General features: G+C 47.6%; 1 protein-coding gene across 2 annotated transcripts in view; it reads right to left on the reverse strand.

Moving 5' to 3' along the window:
- Window positions 1–2826: 2826 nt before the first annotated feature.
- Window positions 2827–23563, reverse strand: part of CDS2 (CDP-diacylglycerol synthase 2) — a 30118-nt gene continuing 9381 nt past the window's right edge. Inside the window, exons 2-13 of one of the 2 annotated variants that reach the window (XM_026715198.2) lie at window positions 22186–22322; window positions 20000–20096; window positions 18585–18682; window positions 16904–17043; window positions 16143–16201; window positions 15486–15568; window positions 12242–12329; window positions 11755–11823; window positions 10251–10403; window positions 8765–8884; window positions 7377–7480; window positions 2827–6271 (exon numbers count right to left, since the gene is read on the reverse strand). In XM_026715198.2, coding sequence (XP_026570983.1) covers window positions 6142–6271; window positions 7377–7480; window positions 8765–8884; window positions 10251–10403; window positions 11755–11823; window positions 12242–12329; window positions 15486–15568; window positions 16143–16201; window positions 16904–17043; window positions 18585–18682; window positions 20000–20096; window positions 22186–22322 — 1278 coding nt within the window. In that variant the 3' untranslated portion in view covers window positions 2827–6141. Of the gene's footprint in view, window positions 6272–7376; window positions 7481–8764; window positions 8885–9138; window positions 9327–10250; window positions 10404–11754; window positions 11824–12241; window positions 12330–15485; window positions 15569–16142; window positions 16202–16903; window positions 17044–18584; window positions 18683–19999; window positions 20097–22185; window positions 22323–23563 lie in introns of those variants that run through there. The other variant, XM_087938795.1, reaches the window with a different exon arrangement.

Consider the following 23563-nt stretch of genomic DNA (forward strand, 5'->3'; position numbering starts at 1 on the left):
AGCCTTCTGTGGGCGAAGCTGGTGGACTAAAACCGGGGAGGGGAGTGAGGGAGTGAGGAAAGAACAGCTAGGAAGCTTTCGGGAGTGTTTCGTCTGCTCGATATCAGCCCACAAGGTTGGAAAATGACTAAAAGGCAGTGATGCACTTGGTCTAGGTCACGGGTGTCCAACCTTTCAGATTTGTGGGCTTGAACTCCCAGAAGTTCCTACCCAGCATGGTTGAAGTCTTACAAAGGTTGGAGAACCCTGACCTACGTCAAGTTGCCACCACCTCCATCTCTTGGTCTTATTAGGCCTTTAGGTAGAAGAACTGACAGCCTGGGCTGTAGAGCCTTCAATTTTACTGCAAGGCAACATAAGATCTTGGCATGATGCATTAGTCAAGAGTAGGGCAAAACTGGGAGGGCTGGCAGGCCCCTTAGAGCAGGGGTCCCCAACCTTGGCCACTTTTAAGACTTGTGGACTTCAGCTCCCAGGTTCCTAGAGTCCTGAGCCAGAGGCACCAAGTCGTTCAACCTGGCAACTTTAAACGGGGCTTCAACAGAGTTCCTAGGACCATGTATGATAGTGGAAGAAGGGTATCCATCAGGGCTCCAACCTTGGCAACTTTAACTTGGGCTCAACCCCAGGTTCCTCAGGCAATTGTCCACAAGCCGTTGGGGGGGGGGGGGGGGGGCCTGTAGGAGGATCTGCTTTGGCTCCCTTAGGGCTGCCTGAGGGAAACTTTTGCGGGGTTCTCCTCGACATTGAGGCCAAAGAGGGATTTCCAGCCGTCAATCAAAGTAGCCCGAAGCAACAGAACTCAACATCAGAAGCAAGAGGAGGAACCGGAGGCTGGACCGGCAACTTCTCCCCCCCTTCAGCAATTTAACTGGTTCTTCTGGCTCAGTCATCCCTCTGGGCATTACTGGGGCTGGTTGAGGAATTCTGGGAGTTGAAGTCCACAAGTCTTAAAGTGGCCAAATTTGGGGCCCTCTGCCTTAGAGATTCAAGAGTAGGTGAGCATTCACCCAATATCTCCATGGGGAACCTTCCCTAAAGCACAGGCACAGGGGGAGATGATCGGTCTCAAAACAACCCTTTCTTCAGAGCAGTGTTCCCAATTCTGCCCACTTGAAGAAGCCTGGACTTCAACTCCAGAATTCCCTACTCACCAGGCTTTAAGAGGTATGGACTCCCAACTCCCATGCTGGCTAAGGAATTCTGGAAGCTGAAGCAACCAGGATGATGAGGGGACTGGAGGCTCAAACATACAATGAACGGTTGCAGGAACTGGGCCTGGCTAGTCTAGGGAAGAGAGGACCAGGGGAGACAGGAGAGCAGCCTTCCAATATTTGAGGGGCTGCCACAGAGAGGAGGAAGGGGGTCAAGCTATTTTCTAAAGCTCCTGTAGGCCAGACAAGGAATAATGGATGGAAACTGAACAAGGAGAGAGATTCAACCTGGAAATAAGGAGAAACTTTCTGACAGTGAGAACAATCAACCCATGGAAGAGAAGTTGCCCTCGGAAATTGTGGGAGCGCCATCAGTTCAGACTTTCAAGAAGAGATTGGACTGCCATCTGTCAGAAATGGTGTAGGGTCTCCCGTTTGGGCGGGGGGTTGGACTAAATGACCTACATGGTCCCTCCCAACTCTGATTATCTGTCTGTTATTTGTACGTCCACAACTCATTAAAATTGCCAGGTTTGAAGAACGCTGCCCCAGAACAATACAGGTCATCCCCGACTTACAATCACTTCTTTAGTGACTGTTCGAAGTTACAACGGCCCTGGAAAAAAAACACAAATGAGCCGTGACCATTTTTCACACTTTACAAGCGTTGCAGTTTGTGGTCAAAAGTTGGTTGCTTGACAGTTGCAGCGTCCCAAAGTCATTGTGTTCCCAGGATGTGACCATCTGACAAGCAGTCAGTGGGGAAACTAGCTGAACAAAAACTGCAGTGATTCATGTAACACCTATGGCAAGAAAGATTGTAAATTGGGCACGTGACTCATTGCAGGCCAGTCTAAATCTAATTGGAGTTTTACACCCGTTTCATGTTGAGTTGTGTTTGTGGTTTACGCCATTTATAGCACTTGCCACCTCTTTGCCCCAAATCAGTCATCCACTGGCTGTGGAGGAAACTGGGGAAGGGCAAGGTCCGGCTGGGCAGAGCAGGGAAGAGGCAGAACAAGGGAGAGGGAGTTGAGAGGAAGACCCAGGCCCACCCGCTCTTCATCCTAGGGCACGCAGGGAAGAAAGGGAGCAACGTGGGTTGCATGGCTTACGGGGGAGGAAAGGGCCCCGATTCCCTTCATTAGGCACACCTGGGAAGGAGGGTTTAAAAGAGATGCATGTTGAGTGTGTCAATCTTCTGGGAACAAACGTGAGTTTGTCTTGTGTTGACTTTGGTTATCTGCGTTCCTGGCGTCCTCCCAACCGTGTTGAATTACTGCCGTTCCTTCATGTCTATGTCTGGAATTCCTTCTCTTGCCCTGCTAGACTAATTACCTCATTTTGCCTTGATTGGACTTCTAGTTACAGTTTTTGTTGACCACATTTTGGACTTGATTCTCTGCATCCAAAGGCTGTTCCCGGGAGGGTTTTTCTCCAGCCCAGAAGATAACCAGGACAACATTGGGGGCAAAGTTGGAGCTAATAAAGGGACTCCTACGGATTATCTGACTGTGTTGCCTTTGTGCCACGCCCCTTTGGGTCATCACATTCACCCAACTCCTGGGTGCCAGCCAGGGAGGGTGCACATGGTGGGGTTGGGAAAGGTGGATTCACACAAAATGCTCTTCTGAAATCAGCCCCCTTTTTCCAAAGTTGCATGCACAAATGATTACTTTAGATATGTTTTATTTAATAATAACATTACAGTATATAAATAGGGTAAAATGCCTTTGTACAGTAATTCACATTCTGACAGTCAGAACAAAACAATAACAACAAAAAAATTCTTTAAAACCCATATAACTCAAAGACTAGCTTATGGACAAGGCTGTCTTGTTGGGTACGGTTAAGAGTCAGGATGGGGGGGCCATAAAGGGTGCAACGGAAGCTCCGCCTGCTTTGCGGCACACGTTAAAAAACGCGGAGGTTTTGACTGCGCCGGTGTGGCCCCTATCCTGAGCCTTTTGACCCCATCCTGCAGACCCGCCTGCCTTATGGGCATCTGCAAAGAAACAATACAGCCATCAACTCCCACCCTCCCCAAAAGGACATTGCACAGAGAAAGAAGCACGGAAAGAGGGGGAAAAAAGAATTGGGTCGCAGAGTAGGAGACACAACTTCTGAACGGAGCTCGAGGCTAGGAAGATTCACTCAGATGCTCAGGTAGCTACGCTGGCCGGACTAATTTTGCCAGATTTAGGTGCTGTCTACAGGAGGCCGGTGGGGCACTAGAAACTACCAACGTTTGGGGTTGTTTAGCAGAAGGAAATATGGTGAGGGGGGAAGAAGAGGGGAACATGGCTAGAGGTCGCCGGCTTTTTCCGGTTGCAGCAGGGGTTAGGGCGGGCGACTTGACGACTTGTGGACTTCAACTCCCAGAATTCCCCAGCCAGCCCCGTGCTGTTGGAAGTCCACAAGTCTTCAAGTTTGGAGAGCCCTAAAAAGCTTCCGGATTGTTGACCTTTCTCCAGGACTCCATGGCATCTTGCTTGCTTCTCAAAAGAGACGTTCGCAGGTCTGGAGGTCTCCTAGCAAGCATCACGGAGGAGCTCAGGGGAACACTATCTAATCCTGTACAACAGCGTTTCTCCCCCTCAGCGATGTTCAAGAATGGGGGGGCCTTCAACGTGCTGAGGTTGAGAGCCCCGTTTTCAAAGGCCTCCCACAGCTTAAGGCTGCTGGACAGGCTGGAATGAAAGAACTGCACCCACAACTGGTGCCCAACTGCTTCACACACGTGGCCCTCCCGTACCATCCCATCAGGGGTGGAATTCTACCGGTTTGGCCCGGTTCAGTCAAACTGGTTCGCTCCGAAGATCAAGGTATTTCCTTGTTCGTTTGTTTTTCCCCCAACCATCAGCTGTTTTCCAAAGATCAGCTGTGCTGGGTGATTTTCTAGCTAAATGGTGCGGCACAGCTGATCCCCCTTCTAGCTGTTGCACTGCTTCGCCCAGGACACTGCCCAGAGTCCCAGGAGGCATAAATAATATTTTTGTGTGTGCCTGCTGAGCCTCAGGGAAGCCTCCCGAGAGCAAAAACGGGGTGCAAGAGGCCGCACATACAATCCACTGTCCACATCTTATCTGCGGTATCATCACCAATCCTTACGCCTGGCTCCAGAGACCCCTGCGCGAATGCCTTCACGGGACAGTTGCTCAAGAAATGGGAGAGGTGGGCTTCGATCCAGGTCCCGCCAGGCTTTCTAAAAAGGTAGACCATCCTGGTGTCTCTTGTTCCAAGAGGCGCCTCTTCTTGACGTTCTCCTCATGCTGTCGAATCCCTTGCCAAACAAGAGCTCCAGCCCCGTAGCAAACCTAGGGGTGGGCGGGTGGGGGGTTGGATGGTTAAGGCTGCAGGCCAAGAAGCCTGCGCAGACAGAGAAGGCAACCTATAACTTCCTTATCCAGAGCGACATTCGGGTCAAAGGGTTCATCTATGATGTGGATGAATTTACACGTTCGGTCTTAAGCCTCACTTCTTCTCAGATCGACTTTTTGGAAAGGGTAAACCCCAGAGGTCTCCAACCTCGGCCACTTTTTAAGACTTGTGGACATCCAGAATTCTCCAGCCAACTAGGCTGGAAGTCCACAAGTTTTAAAGCGGCCACGTTTGGAGACCTCTGGGGTAAACGGAGACACTACTTTCTTCGCTTCCTGTTCTTATTTCCCTGTTGCATTTTGGTATCAGGCCACGCTGTGGGTGGAGGTGGGGAGAGCACCTCTCTACGCACTGGGAAACGCCCCCCCCCCCAAAAAAATCAAACAAGTTTCTCTGGAGCCGAGTCGTTTGATGCCAACAAGCGTCCTAGTTCTGCCTTCCAGCCAGTTCCATTCTTTTCACCTTGATCAACACCCCGCCAAATTCTCTCTGTAGCCGTGCCGGCTCACTTCCTTCCTGCCGTGGGTTCCCTTCTCAAGAGACCGTACGTAACACACCTCCTCTGCTGTTCCTGTGGCCTTCAACGAGCTGCCTTTGAGAAGCAAACTCATTTCTGTGCCGATTTTCTGGGTTGCTTGGCGTCACGCAGAGGGATTTTTCCTGCTGCCCTTCTCTCGCAAGCGGTGACGTAGGTAGCCATTCACACGTCCTGAAGCCCATGGGGGCTTTTGGTCTTCTGGTTCATGAACAGGTGCTGGGAAGGAAGCCGGCAATCTTCTCATCCTCTACATCAGAGGTCTCCAAACTTGGCCACTTTGGACTTCAACTCCCAGAATTCTCCAACCGGCCATGCTGGGAGTTGAAGTCCACAAATCTTACAAGTGGTCAAGTTTGGGGACCCCCGTTTTAGAACGATCTAGTTTGGGAGGTTCTGCAATCTCTCTCTCTCTCTCTCTCTCTCACACACACACACACACACACACTTCCCATCCATCAAGACTGCAAATTGCCTCCTGGCCAAAGGAATGGCTGAGCAGCTCCCAGAGAGAGGCCAACGTGGGAGGCATTGGGGCTATTCTTGGTCTCTGGACCGTTTGGTCAACTGCCAACCACCATTATTGGCTATCCAACACAATTCAGGAACGTCAGTGCACAACCAGAGGGACCCCTCTCGTTTTCTGAGCTACGAAGGACTTTCCTCCCAAATGCCGTCTGCTTCCTTCCTCCCATCTCCCTGTCCACCTCATCCCGGGGGAGAAATAAAAAACAAGACCCCCCCAGCCCACCCAGCCCCAGGAAGAGGAGAAAACCCCCAGGGGAAGGGGCTGTGCTCTAAAACACACTCAGCCACGTCTGTTCCCTGCGCCCCAAATTTCTTCTCAACAAATTTCTTCTCCTGTCCGCATGGAAGCAGACAAACTCCCCCCCCAAACCCGCCAAAAGCCCCCGACACCCCCACTTTTGATATGAGAGGAAGGAGAAAGTGAGAGGGGCTCGGTTATCGTGCTAGACCAGGCAAGCTGGATGGGTGGGCAGGGGCCCTAGGGTGGGGGAGGGGGGAGGAGGAGGGGGGGGGCTGTTCAGTCACAGTCCGACCGCCCAGCTGCTACGCGTCCTCGGAAGTGGGGAGCACCCCCCTGTCGGCTAGGTGAGCCTTGAGCGTGTTGAAGATGTTCAGCTGCTGATCGGGCCGCAGGGTCAGGAGCTGCTGGATGAGCTTGCTCGGATTGGGGCCCCTGGAAAGCGGGAAACAAGAACAGAGGAGGTCAGATAGACGGTCCCTACCAGAACGGCGGGGGGGTCCTTCCCCTTGACAAGGGGGGTTCTCAGTCCTCCGGGTCCTGGGTGTCCCAAAGGGCCTTTTTCTTTCTTTTTTCCTTCCCAAGAGGCCACCAAACTTCCTGGTTTTGCTTTGAAGAGGTTTCGCTTCTCCTCCAAGAAGCTTCTTCAACTCTGACTGGATGGATAAATGCTTCCGTTCCTCACCCAAGAAGCGAAACGTCTTCAAAGAAAAACAAGGAGAAGGGAAGGGAAATATCGATGGAGATTCTCAGCCCTCCAGGTCCTGGGTGTCCCAAAGGGGCTTTTTTTTCAAGAGGCAACTGGACTTTCTGGTTTTGCTCTGAAGACATTTCGCTTCTCCTCTAAGAATCTTCTTCAGCTCTGACCGGATGGCGGGGAAGGGAAGGATTGATGCTCCTTGCAGGCAGCTGGTCATTTGCATCCTTTCAGAGGGTCCTTGAGGCCGCTTGGAGGTTTACCTGTGTCCTCAGGCTCACCTGAGTGGTGCAAATGAGTGTGGAGCCTCCCTGGAACGGCTGGAAAGGACTGTATGGTAGACTGGAGATAGATGAGGATGAGGATGATGATGAAGTATCCTTCCCCCTTAGTTGTTCAATTTTGACAAAAGGATGCAAAGGACCAGCTGTCTGAAAGGCGTATCAACCCTTCCTTCCCGCATCATCCTGTCAGAACTGAAGAAGCTTCTTGGAGGAGAAGCGAAACGTCTTCCAAGAACAAAACCAGAAAGGCCTCCTCTTGGATCAAAAGCACCTTTGGGCTCAACTCTCCTTTCAAGCAAATCCTTGTGCAGCTCCCTGGAGGTCCCAGTTCCGCTCCCCGACTTTCGGGACCCGGAGGTTACGACGACCCAGAGCTGCAACCAACTGGGATACGGTCCGGATCCTGCGGAATGGGAGCTCATGGCGGCTCTGTTTGCTGGTGTTCTCTCAGCGCCGCCTTCTTTTGACGGAAAAGCAGGGTAGAAACGGGGGGTTGTGGTGGGGGTTAGGGGAGAAACACACACACACACAGACACACACACACACACACACCCATCACCTGATAAAGCTGGCGATATACACGTTGACAAAAGTGGCCATCAAGTACTGGCAGTCGAATCGATCCATGATGCCCCCGTGCCCAGGAATGGTGTTGGCAAAATCCTGCCAATGGAATTGAAAATGGTTTATTGAACCTTCGTGAATTCCGATATTTTCATGGCGGATTGCTCTCCCCGTCAGGAAATGCCTCCTTATTTCCTGGTTGAATCTCTCCTGGATCAGTTTCCATCCATTGTTCCTTGTCTGGCCTGCGGGTTTGTTTTAGGACAGGGGTCTCCAACCTTGGCCACTTTTTAAAGGCTTGTGGACTTCAATTCCCAGCCAGCAAAGCTTACTCTCTTGTAATCCCTTCCTCTGCACTCTCTCCTCTTTGGAGAGGATAAGACAAAAAGGAACAGAAATGGCTGCCTGGCTGGGGAATTCTGGGAGTTGAAGTCCACCAGTCTTAAAGCGGCCAAGGTTGGAGACCCCTGGTTTAGGAAATAGATTGACCCCCCCTCCTCTTTGTGGCGGCCCTTCAAATATTGGAAGACTGCTCTCCTGTCTCCCCTGGTCCTTCTCTTCTGTAGACTAGGTTTAGAGCAGGGTCTCCACCTTGGCCCCTTTAAGACTGGTGGACTTCAACTCCCAGAGTTCCTCAGCCAGCTTTGCTGGCTGAGGAACTCTGGGAGTTGAAGTCCACCAGTCTTAAAGGGGCCAAGGTTGGAGACCCCTGGTTTAGAGGAAAGAGGAACCAAGCTATTGACATCATAAAATTGGCTGAGAATACAGATTAACAGAGTTGGAAGAGACCTTGTAGGTCAACTAGTCCAACCCCCCCCCCAAGCAGGAGACCCTACACCATTTAGTTTAACCCCTTCCTCTCTGTGGCAGACCCTCAAATATTGGAAGACTGCTATCCTATCTCCTCCGGTCCTTTTGTTCATTAAAGTCAGATTAACAGAGGTGGAAGGGACCCCCCCGTAGGTCATCTAGTCCAACCTCCCCCACCGCCCAAGCAGGAGACCCTACACCATTTTCTGACAGAGGGCAGTCCAGCCTCTTCTTGAAAGCCCTCCAGGGATGAAGGTCCCACAACTTCTGAAGGCAACTTCTATCCTGTTCTCACTGTCAGAAAATTCCTCTTTATTTCCAGGTTGAATCACTCCTTGATATGTTTCCATCCATTATTCCTTGTTTGGCCTTCAAGGGTGCCTTGGAAGATAGCTTGACCCCCTTCCTCCTCCTCTCTGGGGCAGCCCCTCAACTATTGGAAGACTGCTCTCCTGTCTCCCCTGGTCCTTCTCTTCCCTAGACTAGCCAGGCCCAGATTGGACGAGACCTTTTTCTAAAAAAAATGCTTCCCAGCCTCTGGGACGCTGACGTTGATGCTCAGGTGTGGTCTACCTTGATCTTGAAGGCTCTTTTGAAACCACTGGCGAAGAAACCTCCAAAAGGTCCAATCAGGGATGCAAAAGTGGAGAGGGCAATGCTGTGGATCTGGAAGGGATACATCCTCACCATCTTCTGCAAGGAAGGAGAGGGAAGTGAGGGAAACGGGCCAGGTGAGTGGCGCGCCTCCCACCTGCAATGAGGGGAGAAGAGGGATGCCAACCCCCCCTCCCCCTCCCTCTCCCCCGGGGTCGTTCAGCATTCGGGTCAGTCCATTAAGTCCCCCAAGATGAGTTCCTGCTTTGTCAGCTGGGGCTCAGGAACTGCCAACAGGTGTGTCCAATGTGGGAAAACCAGAAGTCCAGGCAGTTCAAATGAATATATATATATATAATTTTATTGAAAGCTGACAGACGGTCTCTACAAGAATCCGAACTACTAACGGTCAAAGCAAACTGGCGGTGGATAAGAATGAATGGAATTCAAAGTAGGCTGGACTCAGATCTCTTGTGGGCATGAAGGGACTCGAGGCTGATGACGCCTTTGACTTCTCCTTCAGGAGCAGGCTGGCCATTTCCTACAAGGAGGCGTGTCTGTTATTAGTCATACCTTCGGAGTTGGACCATTTTGATCTGAAGTCAATTTAAAGGCCAGAGGGCTCATTTATGAGAGAAATTAAAACCGATACGGTCTGGGACTCAACCCTAGGTCCTGGGGGACGTCTTAAGAGCCTCCGTTTGCATTCATCAGTTCAGTTTTGGCTGGTTTTCTGAAGTTGGGTTCCAAACCATGATGAGATTCGGCGCCCTGCACCGTCCTGACCCAACCTTGGAGGTCAACAGTGAGGCGTTGATGGAGCAAATCTTATTTCTGGCACCACCACAAGCTAACTTTCCTTTTGGTAACTCAACCATGGTGGGCAACCCTTGGAACTATAGCCACAATTCCTTCTTCTGCCTGTTTGGGGGTGAAGGGCATGAGACCAGTTAAGGGGGGGTGGGGGAGAAGGGAAGCAAATTTTTCATCCAAAAATTGTGGATTTGTAAAGTGAAAGGGAGATGGGGCAGTTAAAAACTACAGTATATTAAGAATATATTAACATATTAAATATAGATTAAATATATTTAACTCAGTACATTCATAGTTCATATTTTTGTTTATAAACGTTTTTAATATATACAACTTATATTAAGAAATGTACGTGCACACACCCCTGTTTTAAGCCTTGCAAAAAGTTTAAGATCTTATCTGGCCATTTAGCTCCCTCCTAAAATGAGAAATATTGATCCAAAATTCTTTTTAGGGGCTGGAGAGTTTTAAGGACCAAAATGGAGATAATATCAATGTCACCCCTTACTCCCCCTCCTCTCCCCCACCAGAAATAAAATATGATGGCCATAATTCCCCCCTCCCTTTTTCAGCACGTGAAAAGGAACGCGTGTTTTAGGGATTTTTGCAACACTGCCGGGGCAAATGGGAGCAGCTGAATTGAAAGGCCTACCCAGCCGATCACGGACTGGAGCACCAGTGGGATGTTATATTCTTGCAGCTGGAAAAGCTCCGAAGGCTCACAATCCACAGTGAAGCTGTTGGTGTCGTTGTTGAATTCGACTGGGCACGTGAAACATCTGTATCCGGACATCAGGTACGATAGCTTGGTGGGGATTGATGGGAGAAGAGAAGGAGAGTCACAGAGTTAACTTCCGCCATGGTGCCTTAAAAATAAGGTCAAACTAGTAGACATGAAAACCAGAAGGGATAATGTCAGAGGATATTCATGAGCTGGAATAAGAGCATGAGAACCAGGTCATGAATACGCAGAGCAACTAAGTCAGCCAAGGAGGACTGTTTGGAAACTGAAACTAGAAGCAGCCTAGGCCTGGATCTATATATTAAGCTCTGCAGCTCTGTTGAGCTCCGAGTCTGTCTGTTGAAGATGAAAGTGCTTCTTTCCTCTGCTGTGTGTCTTGCTTGCCTGCTGAACTAAAGTGAAACTGAGGTCTGTTTTCTGAGCTCCCGAGTTGCTGTTCTGCTTTGAACCTGTAACCTGTCTGCTTCTGTTTGAGTTTGGAGAAACGCTGGAGAAATCTACAACTGGTATTGTAAAATTTACTTTATGTGTTGATTAAGAAGTTAAAATGAAGCCTCAGCCATCTGTGTGTACTTTTCTGGCGCTGGATTTATGCTGGAAAACTCTGAACAGATGAAAACGAACAATTTTTCTAAGGTAGTCCTCCGTTCACTACGGTCAATGGGACAGGATTTCTGTTGCTCAACTTCACATGGTCGTAAAAGCATGCTGTCACGTGGCCGCCTAACTCAGCTAACAGCAACTGAATAGTCACCGGACGTTGTTCACTGAGGACTAGTTGCATAACCCTCTCAAGCTGGCAGGGGCCATGAATCCTTTTGCTCAATCAAGGTGGGATTTCTTTCAAGCTCCTTTCAGCTGGACACTTCCCTGGAACTTTCTTAGCGGCAACCTGGAAGATTTTGGCCACTACTTTCTTTCAGGATGTTGGGTTAACTTTCCAATCTATTTTACCACCCAGGAATTCTGGCAGGGAATCAAACTTAAGCATCCCAGATAGAGAATCTTCTAGCGCTTTACCATACAGGGAATGTATTTTGGTTATCCAGTCTATTGCTAAACTCTTAATGCTGAGAGGATTTTTCAAACATTGAAACTGGAATTGGACTGCCTGAGACTTAAATCTGTTATCCTGGAACAATAGTGAGCAAGAAACCTATTTTTTGTGCCTCCTCATTGTTCTCATGAACAACACAGAATCCCTGTAGTCTGTCTTAGTGTCCAAACTGTCCAAATTCAAAAAATGTGTTGTTTGCTCGTATCTTTCCCAGTTTGCATAAGCCTTTCCTTGCGAATTTCCTGGTGGATTCTGCACCCTATGGGTCAGGCCTGTGTTTTATAGACGTGTTCAAATTCTTCCTGTTTTCCCCTCTTGATTTGTGTGGTTTCTTATTAAAGTAAAACAAACACTTACTAAAAGGCCAAACACAACAGTGGCAAAGAATCCTCCAATGAATCCTTCCCAGGTTTTCTTTGGGGACAACTGCAGATTCAAGAGGAAAAAAAAAAGAGAAGAATGAATCGATAAATAGAAAAAAGAGGAGAACAGAAATCAGGAAGCTCAAGACCAAAAAATGCAGGATTTCCAAAACTAGAACAGAAGGATTAGGGGTGTCATAATAGCAGCCTTCCAATAATTGTAGGGCTGTCAGAGAGAAGGGGGGATCAATCTATTCTCCAAAGCATCGGAAGACAGGAGAAGAAGTGATGGATGGAAACGGATCAAGGAGAGATCCAACCTAGAACTAAGGAAAAATTCCTTGGCGGCGAGGACCACCAACCAGTGCAAAGGTCTTCAAACTTGGCAAGTTTAAGACTTGTGGATTTTCAACTCTGGCCTCAACTGAAGCCCAAGGCTGTCCCCCTGCGGATGTCCCAATCACCCCAACATAGGAACCGACCTTAATCAGCGGGGTGCGTCCAAAGAAGAATCCAAACATGTACGCCATGATGTCATTGCAGATGACACAGGAAATGGGGACGATAAACCTAGGCGGCATCCGAGGTGGGTAAAAGAGAAGGGAGAACCGGATTCAATCGTAGTTGACACAACAGAACTGCCAACCAAGAGGGCTCTTCGCTTGGATGACCGTTGGGAAATTCAACAGCTCAACACAACTGGAGCAGGGGCCTCCAACTTTGGCAACTTTTACGGCTCGTGGACTTCAACTCCCAGAGTCCTTAGGGCTCCTTAAAAAACTCCCCCCACCTCCTTGGAAGACGATCCCTATTAACTCCTCAAAGCTATTTGTCCCAAAGGTCTTTTTTTTTTTTTTTCCCCCAAGAGGCAACTGGACTTTCTGGTTTTTCTTTGAAGATGTTTCGCTTCTCATCCAAGAAGCTTTTTCAGCTCTGACTGGATGGGGGGGAATGGAAGGACTGATATTCCTTGCAGACAGCTGGTCATTTGCACCCCCTTTTAAGAGGGTCGTTGAGGCCACTTGGAGACTTTTAGCTATACAATTTGGGGTGAACCCCCTTGGAATGGTGTGGGAGGAGGAATGGATTCCCAGAGGGAAAAAATTGCAGACTACAGGAAACATTTGCACCACTCAGGTGACCCTGAGGACACAGATAAACCTCAACGACCTTTTAAAATGATGCAAATGACCAACTGAATATAAAACCTTCCTTGCCTCTTGAAAAAAACACATTTGGGAAAACTATGACCTGGATGACGGAGAATCTCCACAGACAAACCTATTTGTCTTTTAAATGCAATAATATTTTATTTTATATAAATAAATATTTTTGTAACCTTAAAGCTAGCAGATCTGAAATTTGGCAGTTCTCAGCTGGGACATGCTTCATTTTTTTTTTTTTTAGTAAGTAAGGCTCAATATCATTAATATTTTGACTAAAATCCCCCACCAAAACCCTAAAAAAACCCAGGCAGAAATATCTAGCCCCTTCCCTCTCACCACTGCACCACACACCCCCACAGGGTGCTAAAACACCAACAAAAGAAAACTTGCCTGCTCTAGTTTACGCCTACATTTCTTCATACTTTAAATGGCAATAAAGGAGCCTTTAATATGTAAAAAAAGTCCCATTTTTAATATTGGTTCCATCGTTCCAGTTTGAAATAATTCTCTTGCTGTTGCAAAGCTTAGTTTAGAAATGACATCATCATCACGCTCTCTCCTTAATAAAGGCCACGTCTATTTTGGTAAATGGATTTCTGTCATTTTATTTAATAAAACAAAAAACAAAAAAACACCAGAGGTATGAATCAACTTCTGTTAACTGTTTTCAGGTCACTAAAAATGAACTCAGGACGAAGCCGGCCTGCTTTGGTGAAACCTACACAATTTGTTCCGTGGTGTCAAGCTAGTCTTCCCTTGGGTCCTTCCAGCCTGGTGCTCAAATGGAAATGAGGTCTACCCGTTTTCAAGCTGCCAAGTTTGGAGGCTCAAGGCAAGGGCGGCTTGGCTTTTAGCAGGCCTGGTTTTCAAGAATCAAGGAATGGCATCCCTGGGGGGAATCTGGCCACGAGGTCTCGGTCAACGGATGGATGAATCCATAGGTTGCCTTTGCACACGTAGGTGTGAGAGCGCGATGGGCTCAAACTAGCCCGGAAATGAGAATTGGCAAAGTGGAAGTGGACGTTCGTCCAAACCTAGCCAAACATTTGCCCCTGCTGTGCTGAGCCCCCTGCAGATGAAGGAAGCCCCTGGGTGGCAAAAGGGCCTTGCAGGTCCCTAAGGCCTATGAACCGAAGACAAATTCCTCGTGGGTCCAATCACACTTGGCCAATAAAAGAATTCTATTCTATTCCTTTTCTCTATTCTATTCTGTATTCTCAATTCTATTCCTATTCCTACATTCTATTCTATTCTCTATTCTATTCTCTATTCTATTCTATTCTCTCCTCTTCTCTATTCTATTCTATTCTCTTCCGACATTGTATTTTATTCTCTCTTCTCTCCTCTTCTCTATTCTCTTCTCCATTCTATTCTCTTCCTATTCCTATTCCGACATTCTATTCTATTCTATTCTAGTCTCTTCTCTATTCTATTCTAGTCTCTATTCTATTCTATTCTATTCTATTCTATTCTATTCTATTCTATTCTATTCTATTCTCTATTCTATTCTATTCTCTATCCTATTCTATTCTCTCCTCTTCTCTATTCTATTCTATTCTCTTCCGACATTGTATTTTATTCTCTCTTCTCTCCTCTTCTCTATTCTCTTCTCCATTCTATTCTCTTCCTATTCCTATTCCGACATTCTATTCTATTCTATTCTATTCTATTCTGTTCTGTTCTGTTCTGTTCTGTTCTGTTCTGTTCTGTTCTGTTCTATTCTATTCTATTCTGTTCTGTTCTATTCTCCTCTAAGCGCCTAGAGGTGGCCTGATAAAAGACACACACACACCCACACACAATAACAGCTGCAAAGAGGCCCAAGTGGCCCTCCCTCCTTCACCCAGAACTGAACCAAGAGACACCCATCAAGCTTTGACCCCGCCCCCCGCCCCCACCCGATGATCAGAGCTGGACTGCCAAACAGCAATGTTCAAAAGCACGCAGCATACGAAGGTCTGATGTGCGCCTTTCCCACCATGCTCAAGCGAGAGAAAGGCTTCTGAACGGAAGGCGCTTCCAGGCAAGCGTGCGCGTGGCTTCATGTGTGAACGCAGCTCCCGCTCGAGACCTTCAAAGGGGCAACCCGCTCCTCTTTAGTCAGGGGTCTCCAACCAGGGCCACGTTAAGCCTGGCGGACTTCAACTCCCAGAATTCCCCAGCCAGCAAAGCTTGCTCTCTTGTAATCCCTTCCTCTGCAATCTCTCTGGTAAGAGGGAAAGAAACAGACACGGCTGGCTGGGGAATTCTGGGAGTTGAAGTCCTCCAGGCTTAAAGCGGCCAAGGTTGGAGACCCCTGGCCTACAGACGTTTTTGAGACTGAGGCAGGGGCCTTCTGCTCCGCGGAGACTGGAAGCGCCCCAGAGACCCTGGCCCATAAACGCGCCCTCCTCCCCCCCATTGAGCCACAGAGCCACGAAAGCCTTCCTCTCCATAGGACCCATCATGCGGCAGCTACATGCACAAGGTCTCTCCTATGGGAGGCCGCCAAGCCCATCCTCCCCGGCAAAACGGGAGTGGGGGGGGGTCTCGCCATACCCCGCCCGCTGCGCTCACTCACCAGATCATTCCTTCAAACAGGTTGTGAATGATGAGGTGCGACTGGGTAACAATTATTAGCAAAGTCACATGGGTCCAGCCAAACTAGAAAGAGAGAACACGGCAGTCCAGTTTGGAGAGGAAAACATTTATCGGAGACGAGCCAAAATGCTAAGAAAACACATGCCCACATATAAATAAATATATATATGAACATATATATGACAAAGGGGGAAGGAGGAGAGGGAGAGAGAGAGAGAGAGAGAGGGTGGGGTCAGCCAAACTCCCATTAATGTTCCTTTTTTCAAGACCAAAAGTATTTTTGTAGTATTTTGTGATCAAAACCAGAAAGATACAGCAATCTTCTACTTACAACCATCCATTTAGTGACTGTTTGAAGTCACAAGAGCACTAAAGAGAGTGACTTACAACTGGTCCTCGAACTTACAACTGTAACGGCATCGCCATGGTCACATGATCCATATTGGGTGTGCCTTACAGACCGGATTCAAAAGCTCGTGAACATTTCAGAACCCTGGTCAACAATTCTTTGTTGTGTCAAGGTGCCAATTTTGGGGTTCATTTCCATCTCTCTCTTCCTCTCAGCCTCCCCCCCCTGCCCCCCCCCAGGTGGGCTATTAAACTCTGAAAGCACGGAATCCATTTACTTAAATCTTACCATGTAGAACTGAAGGCGATAATGCTTTTTCACCAGGCTCAACACGAACATGCAAAAACCTGTAGTAGAAGAAAGAAGACGAGATTGAAGAGGAAGTAGCCTGCTCTCTACTCACCCACAAGGAGCAGAGAGCAGGGGTGTCAAACCCACGGGGTGCTTAGATCTGGCCCGTGGGGTTCACCCTGGGAACAACAAAGTACCAGCTTACGGTGCCTCTGTCAGCAAAAACGGAGCTCGGGGGGGCCGTGCACAGCCCTCCCAAGCTCCGTTTCGGCTGTGACAGCCTCCCGCAGCGCTCTGTCAGCAAAAGCGGAGCTCGGGGGTGCACAGCCCTCCCAAGCTCCGTTTTCGGCTGTGACAGCCTCCTGCAGCTCTGTCAGCAAAACGGAGCTCGGGCGTGCACGGCCTCAGCTCCGTTGCTCGACAGCCTCCTGCAGTGCTCTGTCAGCAAAACGGAGCTCGGGAGGGCGTGCACGCCCTCCCGAGCCGCTTTTGCTGACAGAGCGCTGCAGGAGGCTGTCGCAGTCAACGGAGCGTGGGAAGGGCGCCCCGAACACGAGTAATGTCGAGCTGGCCATGCCCACCCCAGCCGCACCCACCCGGCCCCGAGGCCGAACACAACCCTGATGCGTCCCTCAATGAGAATCGAGTTGGACACCCCTGCTATAGGGAGCCCAAACTGGCCATGCGCTTGACCCTTCCTGGGACTCCACCTGGTCATCTCGTACGTAAACCCAAGCAAGGGGGTCCCCAAGGTTTACCTGTTAAATAGAGGGTGAAGGAAATGAAGCGGTGATATTTGCTCAGAATGCGCAAGGGCTCCTCCCTCTGGACCAGAGTGAAAAAATAATCCGTCACCGTCTCGCCATAGAAGAAATAGTTGACACAGAGCAGGAAGTACCTGAAAAAGACACATCCGGGCTTTTCTATGGAGCCTTACCGGAGCTTTTTCCTGAGGGATGGTTAGAATTCCTCGGGGGGAGTAGCTAAATCTATGGTAGTTTTGGAGGTGTGAAGGCCATCCCACTTAGCTTCCCTTTAGAGGCACTTTCTTTTTCTTTTTAAACGTTTTTTTTTGTTAGTTTATAATATAGTACACAAAGTTCATACAAAAGTAAATGAATCAGGAAATAGAATAGCAGAGTTGGAAGGGACTTTGGAGGTCTTCTAGTCCAACCCCCTGCCTAGGCAGGAAACCCTACACCACTTCAGACAAATGGTTATCCAATCTCTTCTTAAAAACTTCCAGTGTTGGAGCATTCACAACTTCTGGAGGCAAAGTTGTTCCACTGATTAATTGTTCTAACTTTTAGGAAATTTCTCCTTAGTTCTAAGTTGCTTCTCTCCTTGGTTAGTTTCCACCCGTTGCTTCTTGTCCTGCCCTCAGGGGCTTTGGAGAATAGCTTGGCTCCCTCTTCTTTGAGACAGTGGAAGACTGCTATCATGTCTAGACACACCCAGTTCCATGAAGGGAGAATGGGGGGAAAAAGTGGGGGAGAGCCAAAAAAAAAAAAGGGGGGGGGGCACTGACTTCTGACTCCTTTTGGTGTAGCAGAATAAGGCGTTATCAAACATCAACTTTTTATTTTTTCCATAATAGTATAAACGAGCCATTTCTATAACAACAAATCTATCTAACCGGTAAAACCCCAAATCAAAGTTTCATGTTTCTTCTCAACCTGAGCACAAAGTCCAAGTAAAAATAAATGTATTTGTATTTTTTGTTTCCTTGATCAAAACAGTCAATTTAGCCATTTTCTGCTCCCTCCACGGGTTTGTGCAGCCATTCATTTCTGTGCACAGTCTTGCTCCCATAAACATATATGACATCCTGAATTTTTTTTCCCCTCTAAATCTTTTTTCCATTAAACCCAAAAGAAAAGTCTCTGGTTTTGTTTTGTTTTCTATATGATAAGATTCCAGCAATCGCTCTAATTAAATCATGATTCTCGAGCCAAACTTCCAAGGATCCATTCGAGGCGACATACCGACACCGCCCTGAATGAAGTCAACTCGAGCATCCGTCATTTACAGTCCCCCGTGACCCCGTTTCCTCCCCTCCCCCCGGGTGTGTCATAAATAAAGATTCTGCAATTGAGCCCGTTCACAGGTTGGGTGTCATCATTCATATTCTCCAGTTAAATATATTTTCAGGCAAAAGCTCTGGTAGTTTAGTGACAGTCTTTTAAAGGTAAGAGTTGGAATGTACTTTCGCTTTCCCCTCTTTTTATGGCAACTACTAAAACAGGCCTAGGAATCTTATGAGTTGACACTATATTCACTTTATGAATTTTCTGTGTTAAGAGGCACTTTCTAAATAGGTGGTCGCCCAAAAAGGACTCTCACCAAAGAGGACAAATCTTCTTGGGTCATCCTCGGTGAGAGTTTCTCCAGACCAGACAGACAAATGAAACAAAACACACCCCTCTGCCCGCAACTTACCAACTCAGTGTCCTGAACCAGGGCAGCTCATAGGAATGGTACACATTGTAACCGATGGTGATGATCTCGTGGAAGCATTTGATCTGGACACACATGACCTGCAAGACACGGCCGTCCGTTTTACCCCGTCGATTTTGGCGGCAATAATCATTTCTTCGGATAGGTAAGCGGGGATCTTTTAGCCCCTGAACCTTTTAGCCTGATGATAGTATAATTGTAACAAGAGATGTGTGGCTCGGATCAGTTTCTCTTATCTACAGTTGCTCTTAACTGGGGAGGATGGGAGCTCAAACTCTAACAACAGCTAGTTTGGTCTAATGGTTAAGGCACCAGGCTAGAAAGGAAGATGGACTTTGGCATCAATCACCAGGAGGCTGGGAGTTCTAGTTCCATTTTAGGCATGAAAGCTGGCTGGGTAACTTTGGAATGATAATGTCTCTCTGGATAAGGAGAGGACTTGAGATTGCCCTGGAGCGCTCCAGAAACTCAAGAGAGCAGGAGGTTTATCGCTCTGGGAGAGAAGGAAAGAGCCGTCTGGCTCAAACTGCGGTTGACACCTTTGAAAGCTGATGCATTTCCTTTTTCTTATTACTTTTGGAAATTGCTTGTTAATTGCTTTTCGCCTTTTAGAAACCTTTGAATTGGCAAGTTTGAAAGCATTAGGTAAGATGTTGTTCTTTCAAAAGAAATTTTCAAATACAAGCTTAAACATTTGTTTGGAATAAACCACAAAACCGCTGATTAGAACTTGGGATTCTCGAAAGTTGCAAATGGTTTCTTTCTTGGACATGAGTGCAGCTTTTCTTCCCTCCAATTCCCACATACCCACCCAATTTGGATTACCTTCTAACCTGAGATCCAAGCCATCCATCCGTCCATCCAGAGGATGGAACTTCTCCAAGCCCTTCTGCTCTCAGAGATAGATAGATAGATAGATAGATAGATAGATAGATAGATAGATAGATAGATAGATAGATAGATGGATAGATGGATGATAGAGGATAAATAAATGCTAGAGATGAGGTAGATAGATAGATAGATAGATAGATAGATAGATAGATAGATAGATAGATAGATATAGATAGACAGACAGACAGACAGACAGACAGAGAGGGAGATGATAGAGGATAAACATATAGATGGTAGAGAGAGATCAGATAAATAGATAGATAGATAGATAGATAGATAGATAGATAGATAGATAGATAGATGGATAGATGGATGGATGGATGATAGAGGATAAATAAATGCTAGAGATGAGGTAGATAGATAGATAGATAGATAGATAGATAGATAGACAGACAGACAGACAGACAGACATAGAGGGAGATGATAGAGGATAAACATATAGATGGTAGAGAGAGATCAGATAGATAGATAGATAGATAGATAGTTCAGACACAACAAGAACTTACAATCATCATCAACACCATGGGCCCCAAGTAGATGATGATGAAGAAGAAGACAATCATGGCCAATGTCAGGATGCCCCTCACCCACCAGTTCTTCCATCTGCAAGAGAGGACGAGTCAAGTTTGAACTCCGGAGAGCTCTGGTTTCTACAGCACAACCAACGACTACAATCCGTCCCTCCTTGTCTGTTTTTTTTTTCTTTTAACGTCTACAAACAATAAAACCGAAAGTCAGGAGATTTTTGTTATCAAATAACTAGCTCGATTTGGAAAGGAAAATAAGGGGGGGTGGGAGGGTGGAAATTCTACCTTTGCCTGCCAGCATCCACCAGTACTCATCTGGCTAGCGTCCTGTCAGTCTGTGAGAGAGTTGAGGGCTGTTTGGAAACTGAAAGAGTATTTGCTGTGTGAGCAAGGAGCCTGGGCATGGCTTAACTCAACTGTTCTGGACTAAAGCTGCTTGGTGCTGTGAAACTGAAACTCCTCTGCTTGTGTTTTGCATTTGGAACAGGTTTCTTTCCAGGTGGGGACGGGGAGTGGAACTCCTTAGGATCAGAGCGTGTTAATAATAATAATATAGGAAATGCTCTAAATGCTCTGATGGTCATTTCTTAGTGAGCCCCTAGAAGCCCAGAGGAACCTGTGCCACATTTCGAGTTTGCAAGCTTTATGGTTCTGGAGATTTTGTGATGATGCGTGAGTGGAATTTCACTTCTAGCACAAGCATCTCCTGCCAGAACACGAGGGTCCCCTGAGGGTCTCCCTGCAAAAGCTCAGGGACTAAATGCTGCTCAGGACAGGAAGGATGGAAGAATCTGAGCGGCTGAGCCCAGCAGATAAATGTGAACCCACCCGGCAAGCAGCCTTTAAATGCAAATTGAACTGTGTTTAAATTTATCTTTAGGTCTTCGTGAATATTTATGAAGACACAGACCTCCTCGTAAATGAAGGACATGCAGTCCAAGTTTCCAACCCAGAGAAGGCAGGAGGAGATCGGCAGGTGATCAGCTGAACCTTGGGAAGAGATTCCGACCGGCTTTTCCAAAGTTAGGTAGGGCATGGCTAGATTACACCCAAACAGCATTTGCTTGGCCTGTGGGTCCTCGACCTGCCATTCCTGGGAATCCCAACATCCGGAGTGGAACCCTGCTGCGAATCCCGGCTTAGGAGGCTCAGCCAATCTCACAGTACACATGTTGTGCACCAACAATAAAGGCTTGGATTGATCTGAGAATGTGGGGCACGTATTAAGGAACAAACTTTTTAAGCGATGGGTGTAATAACCAGACAATCCTAAATATACTGAACGACCAATTTGGGGTTCAAATTACCTGAAGTTGCTTGTTTTCCCCCCAGGGGAAAACCCCCTCCCCCAACCTGCCTTCACAAAGCCTGGTTTGCTTAATGATGGCTACCAAAGAAACTACAGCTGGTTGTATTTGCAGCACAGAGTAAGCTATAAAGCAAACCGAGCACATTAGTTATTCAAAGCTGGGTTTGATAGCGAGGAGACAAGTTTTCTGCCAATGTCTGAATGAAGCCACTCAGGAGAGCCACCCATCCTGACCTTAAGCCTGTCGTGAAGGGGAAGGAAATGGGTCAGAACTCACCTGGGAGAATTCCTGGAACCCAATGTCACACGGCAAGAGGGGGATGATATTGGCGGTTGTGCTACCGCCACTTTGGCACCAGCTTTTCCTCCGCAGGATGGTCCACCAGGTAAAGTCAATTCATAGTAAACCCCCCTCCTCCCAACGCACAAAGATATTTTGGTATCACGGTTGTCAACCCCGAAGAATGACCTGACCGAGGCCATTTTGAGGCTTTGGTGCTTCCACACTGGAGCTGAGGAATAGGTAGGGAGGAATAGAGATAGCTGGGATTTGTAGCCAAAACAAAAAAGTTTCTCTTGAGAACCAAGGACATCCCACAGGTGGCAGGAGAGGAGGAGGAGGAGCAATGTTACCAAGCAACCAGACAGGACCCTGATTGGACTGTGTGACTGATTTTTGGGGGAAAGGGGAGAAAATTTCATTTTTAATTAGGTGAAAACCGTGGGGATATTCAGAATCGGTTTTCACCAGTCTGTGCCAATACGATATGTCCAATAAACTTGTTCTTTGAGCAACTTACTTGCCTTGGAATTCTGTTTGCTATGGGCGTGTTACTAGGAACCCTGACAACGGTACCTTGAGGACAGGTGGGACAGTGCTCTGTTGAGGACCTCAGGGGTATCGTCGGCTGAAGAGGGAGGGGCGGCCTCCGATTTATTCTCGCTATCCGATGCAGTTTCTCCTCCATCAAGCTTGTTTTCCAGCTCCGACTCCTGCAGGGTAAGACACAGGAAGGGTTTCCCAGCAACTTGGGATGGGCAGCAGAAGCCATTCAACGTTGCCTGCCAAGTAAAAGTCTATTTGTCCCTAGGGACAAATTTAGCTTGCTGGAAATTTTACTAAAGAGCAGGGTAAATAAAAACAAAAATAGGAAAAAATAATGGCTCAGGGACAAATTGTTCAAAGGCCAAACAGAACATTTTCATCTCTGAGAGGTGGGCTGGGTGCAAAGCATTAAGAATTATCCTTTTTTTAAAAAAACCATGATTGCAAATAAATCCCAGCGTGTATACGGTTTGGATTGCTTTTGTGTCATCTTAATTGTAGCTTCATTTTTATTTGTCAATTCTGACTGCACTTGGCCCCAGTTAAGGTCACGTTATAAATAATGTTCGTTTTGTTCTTGCTTCTTTACCATACGAACACACAATCATAAACGTCACATTTTGATTTATACACATTTTTCCTTCGTTTGCCACCAGAGAATCAACCTTAAATATTTCTTAAAACAACAGATGCAGAGAAAGGCGAGAAAAACAATAAGTAGAGAGATGGCAGGAATAGTTTGGGCAGGAACTTCCTTGCAGTCAGAAACACCAAGCACAACTTTGTGCGGCTTATTTGCTTTGCTCAGGCTGATGTAGGCCTGAGTAGGGCCAGGGGTGCAATTGCAGAGCCTCTCCTGGCCGGATGTATTCTGACAGCACTGATAATTATACAGCAACGTGCTTTAAGTGTGAACAGGGGAGAAGGAAATCAACAATATAAGCAACCCAGAAATCAAAATGCCAGCTATCCGGCCCTCCTTCCATCTCCTCCTCCGCCAATCCCTGGTCTGTGCAGCTGCCTGGAAAGGCCAGTGAGATGCTCCGTAATGGTCCAACCTGGATGGTTTCCATAGCAACTGCCTCCTGCTCTCGCGCTCTCTCTCATGTACAATGACAGGCCAGATTTCCTTGCGCTCCTTGCAAAAAACTGGGCTGACAGGCAAACACGAAGCAGGGGAGCTTCCTGCACAGCTGGCTCTCCACTTACGACCACAGCTGGTATGGCTAAGGGAGACATTCATGCAGTGAGTTTTGCCCTGCTTAGTGACACTGCGACCATAAAGGAGACGGTTCTCAAGCATTTGAATTTTGAATCAGGTGGCCGGGGAGATGCTACAATGGTCGCAAGTGTGAAAAAGGGCCGTAAGTCACTCCTTTCGGTGCCTTCGATTGTAACTTTGGTCACT

Source organism: Pseudonaja textilis, chromosome 9 (assembly GCF_049901715.1).
Source record: "Pseudonaja textilis isolate UNSWEBS1 chromosome 9, rPseTex1.2, whole genome shotgun sequence".
NCBI classification, from domain to species: Eukaryota; Metazoa; Chordata; class Lepidosauria; order Squamata; family Elapidae; genus Pseudonaja; species Pseudonaja textilis.